General features: G+C 39.2%; 1 protein-coding gene and 1 long non-coding RNA gene across 3 annotated transcripts in view; one reads left to right on the top strand and one right to left on the bottom strand.

Moving 5' to 3' along the window:
- Nucleotides 1-8352, top strand: part of HIF1A (hypoxia inducible factor 1 subunit alpha) — a 52978-nt gene extending 44626 nt beyond the window's left edge. Inside the window, exons 11-15 of one of the 2 annotated variants that reach the window (XM_059694178.1) lie at nucleotides 869-991; nucleotides 1117-1541; nucleotides 5316-5424; nucleotides 6446-6572; nucleotides 7058-8352. In XM_059694178.1, coding sequence (XP_059550161.1) covers nucleotides 869-991; nucleotides 1117-1541; nucleotides 5316-5424; nucleotides 6446-6572; nucleotides 7058-7209 — 936 coding nt within the window. In that variant the 3' untranslated portion in view covers nucleotides 7210-8352. The remainder of the gene's footprint in view (nucleotides 1-868; nucleotides 992-1116; nucleotides 1542-5315; nucleotides 5425-6445; nucleotides 6573-7057) is intronic. The other variant, XM_059694189.1, reaches the window with a different exon arrangement.
- The window catches only part of LOC132233467 (uncharacterized), a 30444-nt gene extending 17321 nt beyond the window's left edge, over nucleotides 1-13123 (bottom strand). The window contains exon 1 of the long non-coding RNA XR_009452638.1: nucleotides 12925-13123. This is a non-coding gene — a long non-coding RNA (uncharacterized LOC132233467). The remainder of the gene's footprint in view (nucleotides 1-12924) is intronic.
- Between the last annotated feature and the right edge of the window lie 249 nt (nucleotides 13124-13372).

Raw genomic sequence — 13372 nt, 5'->3', positions numbered from 1 at the left:
CTTAGTACAGTTTCCATTACTATTTTGAAATTTTCGGTAAATATAACATGAAAATACCAAATCTAACATAGAGTAAATACGTAATAGCCGTTTTTTATGCAAGTTCTCTCACAATAGAAGTTCTCTTTAAGGGCAAGGTTAGGCTAAGACTAAAGGTATCACATAGGGCTCTATTTCTAAATCTAGAGTGCTTCAACTTTAGAGCTTCCTGTATCTAAAAATATGCTCAAGAGTTGGGTAACAGATCTGAATATGATGACTTGATACATGAGGCACAAATAAGTTTTAATAGGTGGTAAATAATTTCATACTAAGTATTTATGGAATCAAAACTGGCAAGCTAAAAGTAGGAGATTTGACATCTCATAGCCTTCTGAAGAACACATCCTAATCTCTGGTTACACAGCACTGCAATACTGTGACAGTTGATCTGATAACCAAGATGGCTACTAAGTAACTAATGGATAGGTAGTGTATATAGTGTGGATATGCTGGACAAAGGGATGATTCATGTCCATGGCAGGACATAGTGGGACAGTGCAAAATTTCATTACACTCAGAACAATGCAAAATTTTAAACTTACCAATTGCTTACTTTTGGGATTTCCCATTTAATGTTTTCAGACCTGAGTTATCCACAGGTAACTGAGAAACTGCAGAAAGTGAAACCTCAGATAAGGGGAAGCTATTGAATTAGCAAAAATTGTTAAAAGTGTAAGCTCAAAAATTTAACTTTTCACTAGATGAAATTTGATAGAACAAATGGACTTTGTTGTGTATTGTCTGAGATCTGGTTGGAGAATTCTAACAACTAGCAAAACACAGAGGCTTATTCTGGGAAAGTGAATACATTTAATTCCTTTTACAGCCTACCAGTCCCAGTGAGTATTGTTTTGATGTTGATAGTGATATGGTCAATGAATTCAAGTTGGAATTGGTTGAGAAACTTTTTGCTGAAGACACGGAAGCAAAGAATCCATTTTCTACTCAGGTATATGAATTTGTTTATTATATTTTACATTAATCTTTATTAAATTTTTAGTCTAATGACTTTCACTTGTTTTTCTTTTGTAAGATGCGGCCATTGTAAAAACTCATACGTTTGTTGTTTTATAGGACACTGATTTAGACTTGGAGATGTTAGCTCCTTATATCCCAATGGATGATGACTTCCAGTTACGTTCCTTTGATCAGTTGTCACCATTGGAAAGCAGTTCTACAAGCCCTCAAAGTGCGAGCACAGTTACAGTATTCCAGCTGACTCAAATGGAAGAACCACCTGTTACCACCACCACTACCACTGCCACCACTGATGAATTAAAAACACTCACAAAAGATGGTATGGAAGACATTAAAATATTGATTGCATCTCCATCTCCTACCCACGTACCTAAAGAAACTTCTAGTACCACAACATCACCATATAGTGATAATCGAAGTCGGACAGCCTCACCAAACAGAGCAGGAAAAGGAGTTATAGAACAGACAGAAAAATCTCATCCAAGAAGCCCTAACGTGTTATCTATCACTTTGAGTCAAAGGTATTTATGTGTAACATTAAAGTTATAGTTCTTTTATTTTTTGGAAAATGTGTATGATGGTAAATTATTTCTAAATGTAGCAAACTTTCTGATGTAATATGCTTTAAAGTACATAAAATTGATATACAAATTTTGAACTTAGAACAAGCACTCTAGGAACTATTTCTAAATTAGCTTATGTGTTTATTTTCTCTAAAATAGTAATATCACCTATCTAAATGTAGGGTCTTCTAATACCTCTAAAAATAAAATCCAGCCAGTAAGTTCTGTAAATGTACAAAAACTGGCTGTGTGTGTGTGTGTGTGTGTGTATACATATATATATATATTGATTTCAGAGAGGGAGTGGGAGAGAGAAATAGAAATATCAATGATGAGAGAGTATCATTGATCAGCTACCTCCTGCACGCCCCCTACTGGGGATCAAGCCCACATCCTGAACATATGCCCTTGACCGTAATAGAACCCAGGAGCTACCAGTCCATAGTCCAACACTCTATCCACTGAGCCAAACCAACTAGGGCTGGCTTGGTTTTTTATGGTTGGTTAAATCAGGCTAGTTTATTCTCACTGCTTCTGTTCCATGGAGCATTTTTTTAGCTTACCTGAAAAAAAGTCCTTCCTACTTCAGGGTATTTCCAATTCCACAGTGAGCCTGAATGTCTTCAGTCCTCAGTATTCAGTATAGATATTTATAAGACTTCTTTTTAAATTTTATGTATAGTTATGTTATAATTGCTTTTATTTTAAAAAAATGCATTTTCACTGATTTCAGAGATGAAGGGAGAGAGCAAGAAATATCGATGAGAATCATTGATTGGCTGCCTCCTGCACACCCACACTAGGGACTGAGCCTGCAACTGGGCATGTGCCCTGACCAGGAATCGAACCGTGATCTCCTAGTTCATAGGTCAATGCTCAACCACTAAGCCACACCAACTGGGCATATTTTTCATTACTTATTTGTAGAACATTATATTTTATAGGTTAAATAGGGTTTTAAGAGCTACAGCAGGAATCTAAGCCTGATTTTATGACATTGCTTCTATGGAGTAAATTTAAGCAAATATCTGGACACCAAACACATTATAAGTTATACTTTATGTATATAACTTATAATGGGATTTAACATGTTTTAAATTTAAAGCTCTAGTTACAGGAAATAAGTTTTAGCTAGTCAGTGGGGCAGTGTGTGTAGGAGAAAAATGATTCTTTTTCTACTGTGCCTAGACTGATCCAGATATCAGTAGCAATGGGAAAAGGCACTGCCATAGCCAGGGCTCATGGCATATTGCTTCTGCCTTGAATCAATGCTTTCTTTGATCTAGAGTGCTGGGAGAGGCCTTTTCCTAGACATAAGAAAAGATCTTGGAGCTTTAGATATAAAAAGGAGCATTTTACATTACTTTATAAATTACTATGTTACCAACTGACTTTAAACTCCGAGTTCTACTAGGGCAGTGGTCGCCAACCTTGTGGGTCCGCAGACCACTGGTTGGTGACCACTGCTTTAGGGCAATGACAGTGTCTTTGTTGACATTTTAGTGGTATTAATACTTAATTCAGTCCCTATTGTGTAGTAGCTATACAATGAATGGTTATTGTGTGGACAGATGAATGAATATCCTCTATAATAATAAAAGCATAATATGCTAATTAGACCGGATAGCCAAAAGTCCTTCCAGACAAAGCTGTGGTGGCCGGCAGAAGCAGCAGGGTAATGGGGGCGGCACCTTCCCCTGATCCACCCGGTCACCTCCTGCAGAGGGAGGCCAGACTACGGCTTAGGCGGGGAGCAGGCCTAAGCCATCAGTAGGACATCCCCTGAGGGTTCCTGGTTGTGAGAGGGGGCAGGCTGGGCTGAGGGACACCACCCCCCCCCCCCCAGTGCATGAATTTTCATGCACCGGGCCTCTAGTAGTAATATAATGGTGATGACAATGACCTTTTTACAGTTTACTAGTAGCTACAGGAGACTATGAATATTCAGTTTTCTGAACAACTATATAGTTGTCAAAACCAAAGTCTTAGTATCAAATCACGTTAGCAATTTTTTTTTACATTAGTTCCACTATAGTGTGCACTAAATACCTTACGAGATGAATTTTATGAACTATAGGGGCTTTTTCATTACTATTTCTCTAGGTAGTTATTTGCAAAATCAAAGTGCTATACTAAGTCAGACAGCTTTATAGCAAAGATTAAAGATAACCATTAAAAGTACTGCTACTGCCCTTGCCGGTGTGGCTCAGTTGGTTGGAGCATTGTTCAATACACCAAAAGGTGACGATATTTTTCTCTCACATGGATATTTCCCGTTCTCTCTCCCTCCCCCTCCCTCCCTTCCTCTATCGAAAATCATTTTTTTAAAAGTACTACTGAGGTGATATTTACACTATACACTGAATTATACATCATAAAGATAATATAGTTATGTAAGAATTTTAAAACCTGCCTGTCTGTATATTGGACATTTTACAAAACTGCATGTAGGAAGGAGTTAGGCAGCAGTTCTCAACCTGTGGGTCGCAACCATCGGAAAACACATAAAGCATATCAGATATTTACATTACGATTCATAACAGTAGCAAAATTACAGTTATGAAGTAGCAACGAAAGTAATTTTGTGGTTGGGGGTCACCACAACATGAACTGTATTAAAAGGTCGCGGCATTGGGAAGGTTGAGAACCACTGAGTTAGAGTAATATACATTGAGTGGCCAGATTATTATGATGGGCCAGATTATTATGACCACCCCATCAGTACTTCATTGACACTTCCAAAAATACTGAATATTGAAAACTTCCTAAGAAAATACTCTTAAGGTTTTATTGTTATTGTTATTTGCATAACTAATTCACTTCATTGTTCTGATGGGGTGATCATAATAACCTGGCCAGTCATAATAATCTGGCCACTCAGTGTGTTACCTGTCCATATACATTCTCAACTATATGTGAAACAGAGCAAGGAGCCATTTATGATTAATGTATTGATGGGGAATTCTTGAGAAGACAAAGTAGCTATTATAAAATTGATGTATTTGACCCACCAAGTAGTTCTTCACTATTTAATATTAATTTTAGATGCAGGTTTGATAACATATCAATACTGGAGGCAAATTGACTTAGTAGGAAGGTCACTGGGAGGGCATGGATCTAAAGAGATCTAGAATGTACTTCCATATCCACAACTAATTAGCAGTGGGACTTTGAGATATTTACCTAATGGGCCTCAGGTTTCTCATTTATAAAATGGGTATTATATATATATATGTTACTATCTTTGGGATTGGAGTGAAATTAAAATGAACTAATGAACATGAAATGTCTTATGAACTGAAAATGCTATGCAAGTGTGAAATTAATTTTTTATCACAGTAGTCCCAAGATTATCTGAATTATAGTAGATGGAATGAAAGGCCAATATTTAAGTTTTTGACTTATAAAGATATCAATCTAGTTCACTTCTATTAATAGAAAAATGCGAATTTTAGGATATTTTGTTCTGAAAATTGAGCTTCAGGGTTGAGCGTCTGCCCCCTGGTGGTCAATATGCTCCCATAGCCAACCTCCCATGGTCCCTTCCCCCAGCCAGCTGGCACCTATTGACCCCAATCGGCCCCAATTGTCAGCCAAGCCAAGGGACCCCATCTGTGCACAAATTTGTGCACCAGGCCTCTAATATAAATATATTTTGTTGAAAAAAGCTACTTGGATAGTTCTAAGAAATAATAAAACAACCACATTTTTATCTAAATTTTTTTCTTTCAGAACTACTGTTCCTGAGGAAGAACTAAATCCAAAGATACTAGCTTTGCAGAATGCTCAAAGAAAACGAAAAATAGAACATGATGGTTCACTTTTTCAAGCAGTAGGAATTGTAAGTGTAAGAGTATGTGTTTGCCTTTTCTAGTCTAGCTAATGTTCTCTTTATAAGTTACATCTATAGTAATAATAGAGGGATATGCAAATTGGTTGAGACACCCTCATGCAACGACTGAACAGCAGGCTGCGTGGGGCGACCAGGCCAGCGGGAGAGTGGGGGGGAGTTAGGGGCGACCAGGCCGGAGGGGGCGGGGGGCAGTTGAGGGTGACCAGGCCGGCAGGGGGGGCAGTTAGGGGTGATCAAGGCTGGCAGGCAGAGGCAGCTAGGGATGATCAGGCTGGCAGCGGGGTCAGTTAGGGGTGATCAGGCAGGCAAGCAGGTAAGCGGTTAGGAGCCAGCGGTCCTGGATTGTGAGAGGGATGTCTGATTGCCCTTCCTGGGATCGGGCCTAAACCGGCAGTCGGACATCCCCTGAGGGGTCCCGGAATGGAGAGGGTGCAGGCTGGGCAGAGGGGACACCCGGTGCATGAATTTCGTGCAGCGGGCCTCTAGTATATAGATAATTCCTTGTTTCTTCTAAATACTAAAGTTGTATTTTTAGAATTAAACATTGGTCGTTTTTTTCACTTTATACACACTTTCTTAAAAACAAAGACAATGAATACATTCTCAGTGTAAAAATTTCAGATAATACAGATGTATTTTGAGTAAAATGTGATGTTCTCCCCTTATTCCACCCAACATCACTACCAGTCTTGTTCTCTTCCCTTTAAGTTAATTTCCCCTTCTTATTCCCAAAACACAAGTTTTGTTAAGTCAGTGTTCTTGTAACCCATACCGATATTTTAAGATTAACTGGAAAGAATTTATAGAGAAGTTGTTAGCCATAATGTGTGGCAAATAAAATGTCTTGATCATTTAGTAGTGGTAAGAGAAAGAATTAAAAACAATTTGGGGCAGTATTTGATTTAAGAAGCCTGCCTTCTCCATGTTATTAAACTTTCATTGATATCAAAGTTTTTGATTTTTTTAAAAACTGAACGTAGTAAAATTGAAATAACTTTCCTCTTTTTAGGGAACATTATTACAGCAGCCAGATGATCGTGCAACTACCACATCACTTTCTTGGAAACGTGTAAAAGGATGCAAATCTAATGAACAGAATGGAATGGAGCAAAAGACTATTATTTTAATACCCTCTGGTTAGTTTATTCTTTTTGTCCTGAATATCAATAGAATTATATGGCTTTTTATTTAAGAGCTTTGTTCTAAGTGAAAGTGGTTTTCATTCCTTAGCAAGATTAAAAACTAAGGTAGCATTTTACCTAATGTCTGTAACCGCTATTTCAAGATGGAACTTTATTTTTTTAGTAATTATCTTTGATATATCTATGTATTATTAATATTGAATAGAAGCTAAATCTTGTAAATGTTTATGCCTTTTTCTAAATTGATTTAGCACTCCTTTTCCTTCCATGTATCCTGTGAACATTTCTGACATAGCACCAGTAACACTTGATTGCACTTACTTGTTTACATAGCGATGGTTTAGTTTTACACCATAGACTAAAAACCCTTCCAGAAAGAGTTTATTTGCCTTATTTTCCCAATACTTAGTGCATAGTGGGTGTTTAATAATAGCCATTGACTAGATGAATGAATACTTAGATATCTTTTTGTTTTCCAGACTTAGCATGTAGACTCCTCGGGCAATCAATGGATGAGAGTGGATTACCACAGCTGACCAGTTATGATTGTGAAGTTAATGCTCCTATACAAGGCAGCAGAAACCTACTGCAGGGTGAAGAATTACTCAGAGCGCTGGATCAAATTAACTGAGCTTTTTCATAATCTCATTCCTTTATTTTGGACACTGGTGGCTCATTACCTAAAGCAGTCTATTTATATTTTCTATATCTAATTTTAGAAGCCTGGCTACAATACTGCACAAACTCTGTTAGTTCAGTTTTGATCCCTTTACTTAATTTACATTAATGCCAGATCACAGACAGCACATTTTCACAGTTCTTTGGTATTTAAACCATTGCATTGCAGTAGCATCATTTTTAAAATGCACCTTTTTATTTATTTATTTTGGGCTAGGGACCTAGTTTGTCCCTTATCGAATTATTTTTAATAAGATGCCAATTTAATCTTTTAAGAAGGCGTAACCTTTATCATGATCAGCTTAAAAAATTTTTACTCAGTTTTTCACATTTACATAAACAATAGTGATTTGCCAGCAGTACATGGTAGCCTCAATTGCACAATATATTTTCTTAAAAAATACCAGCAGTTACTCATGCAATATATACTGCATTTATAAAACTAGTTTTTAAGAAGAACTTGTTTTTGGCCTATGAAATTGTTAAACCTGGAACATGACATTGTTAATCATATAATGATTCTTAAATGCTTGTATGGTTTATTATTAAATGGGTAAAGCCATTTACATGATATAGAAAGATACATATATCTGGAAGGTATGTGGCATTTATTTGGATAAAATTCTCAATTCAGAGAAATGAATTTGATGTTTGTATAGTCACTTTGCCAGCTCAATAAAAAAAAACGGTAATACCCTATTTGTAGTTGTGGAAATTTATGCTAATATTGTGTAATTGATATTAAACCTAAATGTTCTGCCCACCCTGTTGGTATAAAGATGTTTTGAGCAGATTGTGTACAAACAAAAACAAAATCATGCTTTGTTAGCAAAATTGCCTAGTATGTTAATTTGCTCAAAATTTGATGTTTGGTTTTATGCACTTTGTCGCGATTAACATCCTTCTGTTTTCATATAGATTTCAATAATTGAGTGATTTTAGAGGTATTATTTTAGAAATATATAGTTGTCACAGTAAATACCTTGTTTTTCTATGTGCATTGTACAAAATTTTCATTCCTTTTGCTCTTTGTGGTTGGATCTAACACTAACTGTATTGTTTTGTTACTTCAAATAAACATCTTCTGTGGACCAGGCCTCCTTGATCAGCTTTTATCTTAATTTTTATTTCAGTATCTCCAACTCCTAAAATTGCCAACAATTTAAGTATTTTATGAAGATTACATTGGCATGGATTGGTTATTTCAAGTAAAGTCTATAATAATAAAAGCATAATATGCTAATTAGACCAGACGTCCTTCCAGACAACCTTCCAGATGAAGCCAGGGCTGTGAGGGAAGCCAGTGCCTGGCAGCCAGGGGAAGGAAGGCCTACTGTTACACAAATTTCATGCATCAAGCCGCTAGTAATTTTAATATGAATGGGATGGGTGAAATGAATCCTAAACATTATAGTAACACTAGAGGCCCGGTGCACGGGGTGGGGGGGTGGGGGGTGGGGGGGGCCCTCAGCCTGACTTGCACCCTTTCCAATCTGGGAGCCCTTGGAATCTGGGACCTCTGGCTCCTAACCGCTCACCTGCCTGCCTGCCCTAACCACTCTGCCTGTCTGCTTGATCCCCCTAAGTGCCCTCCCCTGCCGGCCTGGTCGCCCCTATTAACTTTTTTTTTTATTCTTAACCCCTTCACACACAATTGTATTTGACTTCCTTATTGGCTTCTCCCTGTCACAATTTTTCTCTGTGTAACACTTTTTCCTACTGACTCATCATTTATAAACTTTTCTTTCCTCTTCCTACTTCTGTTCCATCATCCTTCCCATCTTTCTCCTACCCTCCCTCCCCACATTCCTTCTTTCCTTTATCTTTACCCTCCCTGTCCTTTTCCTTCCTTCCCACCTTAATTTTTTTCTTCACTTCCTCAGACCTGCTTTGGTCTCTCCCCCATTTCTTCCTTCTTCCCATTCTCCTTTTAAGTTCTACTGGCTCCCCTTTAAAACTTTTCTTCCCTCCCTCTTCCACATCCTTCTCTACTTACTTCCACTGTTGTAATATCTATCTACCTGCCTAATTATTCAATATCATTTATCTTCTTTCTTTTCTGACTCCTTTTAAAATCTGCCCCAGTACACAATTATAATTGATTTTCATTATAGCTCCTACAGTTCACTCACACATCCCCTTTCCTTCTTTAACTCTGCTCTCTACTGACTCCTTTATAGAGGGAAGGGGGCGTTAACCCCCAGCCCAGGGCTCAGCCCCAGCCAGGTGTTCACCACCCCCCCCCCTCCCCCATCCTCCCCGTGGCTGTCCTGCTTCCATTCCCTGCCCGGGATGCCGGGCCCAGCAAGGGTGGCGGAGGCACGCAAGGCCCGGTTGCTGCTGCCCCAAAGCAGGAGCGCCTCCGCCCTGAAGGCCTCGGACCCGCCCTCCACTCCGTCCCGGACTCCTCCCCACCCACGCCGCCACTGCCCTCCTCGCGTGTCTGGGTGGGGCTCTGCTCCACACCGCCTGCGCCCCGCCCCTCGCCGGGTGTACTTCCCTTTTCCATCCCTGCGCCTGTCCTATCCTATCCTACCCTGGGCCTGCAGCTGCCTGAGCAGAGCGTGGGGACGCAGCCTGCTGATTCTGCGGTGAAGTGATGCTGTAAGGGGCAAATTTGCATATTCCTCTATTAATAGATTAAATAGTGTTGTGAGGGCTAGAATGTCCTCTGAAGATTTCTACCCCTTGGCCGGATAACTTAGAGCATCTTCCCAAAACGCCAAGAATGTGGGTTCAATCCCAGGTCAGCACACATATAAGAATCAATCAATGAATACATAAATAAGTGGAACAGCAAATGGATTTCTCTCCATTCCTCTCTCTCTAAAATCAATTAACTAAAAGAAACTAATCTATCTCATTTACAGATCAAGAAATTTAGACCTCAAATGATGATTTGTCTAAGCCAGCGGTTCTCAACCTGTGGGTCTCGACCCCTTTGGGGTCGAACGACCCTTTCACAGGGGTCGCCTAAGACCATCGGAAAACACATATATAATTACATATTGTTTTTGTGATTAATCACTGTGCTTTAATTATGTTCAATTTGTAACAATGAAATTGGGGGTCACCACAACATGAGGAACTGTATTAAAGGGTCGCGGCATTAGGAAGGTTGAGAACCACTGGTCTAAGCCCTAAAGGTAATAAATGCCAGACTTAGGTCTTCTGACTCTAATATGAAACAGAACCAACCTTGCCTTTGTTTTAATGATACTGTATATTTAAATTTTAAAAAACAGCTTTGTGTTTCTTCCATATATATTTATGAAATTGCTATTATTTCTTTTCTGACTATAAAAGTAATACATTCTCAATTTTTAAAAAGCATAAAAAGATATTTAAAAGAAGCAGAAAAATCATTGTGAATCTCTGTACCGAGAAGTAACTGCAAATTACTTTTATGGACAAATTATATAGGTAATGCCAGATCTTAGATACTATAGCCTGAGGTTATAGGAACAAAATATCCTGAACAAAATAAACTAAGCCACATATCTTGGGGGGCTGTTTTTATCTTAAAAATGAAGAAAATGTGATTACAGTTACATGAAATTTTGGGAATTAAAGTTTACAATACTAAAATGCAATCCAATATTTTGGGGCACATGTATACTTCACTATAAATATTATGATCCAAGTTCTTGTGTATTTAACTAATTACAGATTGTACTAGAGGTGATATTTCAGAATAAAGTAGTTGTTTAATATTCCCAGGTCAAAATAAATTCTTTTTCTGATAGCAAATTATCTTGAGTTGAAAACTAGAAGTTGATGTATAGTTTTCAAATATTAGTAAATGGTCAGATTATGTAATGACCGGGTCTGAGAAAATGAGGTGTGAGAGCAATGATTTAGAAGAGAAAGCCACTTTTAAAGGACAGTAGAGCTGGAAGAAACACGTACCTCTGGGTCATCCCAAAAACAAACCCCATGGAGCACTTGAGGCTGAAATAGCAGAAACAGCCCTCCCTTCCCAGCATTCATTGTTTTCTCTCTCTTGCTCCCTCTCTCACAATCACAGACTTTTAAGAAATATCTTTATCTATGAAGTATAACCCTACCCTAACAACTATAATTCTATAATGGCTCTTCTCCCCTTAATGTTCCTGTCCTCTCCCTATGCATGCCTACTTCCCCTTCTCTGGTCCTGCTGTGAGTGAATGACCATTGTATTATTTTCACACTTGAAGAAAGTATGGTAAAGAGTTTAGTGTAGCCCTAGCCAGTTTGGTTCAACGGATAGAGCGTCAGCCTGTGGACTAAGCGGTTCCAGGTTCGATTCCGGCCAAGGGCACATGCCTGGGTTGCAGGCTCTATCCCCAGTGTGGGGCGTGCAGGAGGCAAGCTGGTCAATGATTCTCTCTCATCATTGATGTTTCTATCCCTCCCTCTCCCTTCCTCTCTGAAATCAATCAAAATATTTTTTTAAAAAAGAGTTTAGTATACTTTGTTCACGTGTTCTAAAGCCTCATTATTAACTTTGGAACTGGAAATAGTTCCCCAGACAGCCTAGCACTGCTTGGTGAAATGACACAAAGATTAGGAATTAAAATGAAGCTAACATCTCATAAGTATTCTATGCTAGATGTTGTGCTAAGCATTTTGCATGTTATCACATAATCTTAAAAAAGAACCTATGAATTAGTACCTGCATCTCGTTCTGTAGATGAGGAAATAGTCTTGGAGAGATGGCCTAAGGTTCAGAGCATTTGAGCTGGCCATCAGTAGTAGCTCCATAGCGGCTGGTGCTAACCACCTTGCAGTGCTACTCAGTCCAGAACATACCCTTTTCCTCACTAACTTTACATAGCAAACAGGAAAAAACAATGGGTGTAGGGAACTGATGGTAGGTGTCTCTTGAAGGTAATGAAACCATATAGAACTTTGAGGGGATGTCCTAAGAGGATTGGCAAGACAAATGGAAATTAACAAAAGTGGTATTTTGAAATGCTATTTAGCTGGCCTTTAGTTTGAACTACAGGTTCAAAAAATAGTCTGAATTATGTCTCCAGAATGTCTGGTAATGGAAACATTATCAGGTAAATGAGATGATGTATGAAAAGAACAGCAAACTAACCTGCTATAGGAATGTATGGTATGGTTCTCCCAGAATTGTTTGACTTCTTTTCTAATAAGTTTGTAAAACCTCACAATTATTGCACATATTTTCCCTTTGTTGTTTGTTTCATTGCAAATCTTGATTTCCCCTAAAACCTCTAAAACACAAAAAGGATAGACTTAAAGTTACTGGCTTCACAGAATCTAAAAAATTCTAAAAGTTCAAATTTCCATTGTAGCAACATCAAAAACAAGTTGCAAAGAATATGGAATTTTTTTTTTTTTTTAACAATTGGGTTTGGTTAAATAAAACCTTTGCAAACATACTGCTAGCTGGAACCAACAAAAATGTTAAGAAAAATTTTTACTAGGGTGTTTTTTTTAAAGTCTATCACATACCCCTTTGCTCATATTTCATCCCTTTAAATAGCGCTGAACCCGTCGTCCCCAAAGCATTTTACAGAGAATTAGTTCAATCTGTAGAATTGACACGAAATAGTCTACCTATAAGATAGCCGCTGCACCTCACCACAAATTTGAATGCCTTCTGTAGCTTTGTTGTGTTCACACCTTTCAGAGGTTTGGGCATAATTTTTATTCTTACCTGTCATGGACGGTTTTACCCAAGACGCTGCTCAGACACCCGATCTCCTTGTATTATTTTATTTCCTTTATTCCCTTGTCTTGGCTCCATTCCTGGACGGAGAGGAAAGGCAGGTGCCTGAGAGCGGCAATGGTCAGACCCTCGGCAGGAAAATACCAAGGATGCGGAAGGGACCTGGCATCCCTCTAGTTCCCGGTGCCCCTGGTACTACTTAAGGATGCGAAACTCGAGCCGCAGGGCGAAACTTACCCGCGCCCCGCCCCGCCCCCCGCACTGCAGGCCCCGCCCCGGTACGTGCTGGGCCGCAGCACCGCAGCCCGGCCCCCGCCCGCAGCACCGCAGCCGGGCCCCCGCCCGCAGCACCGCGCCCCCTGGACTCGGGGCGGGCGCCGTCCCCGCGCCTACTCCCGGCTGCTGCCTACGTGTGTGAGCGCATGTTGGGAGGCCG

This window comes from Myotis daubentonii, chromosome 1, assembly GCF_963259705.1.
Source record: "Myotis daubentonii chromosome 1, mMyoDau2.1, whole genome shotgun sequence".
NCBI lineage: Eukaryota > Metazoa > Chordata > Mammalia > Chiroptera > Vespertilionidae > Myotis > Myotis daubentonii.
Note: the sequence above shows the minus strand (reverse complement) of the source record. Positions and strands in the feature narration are given on the sequence as shown.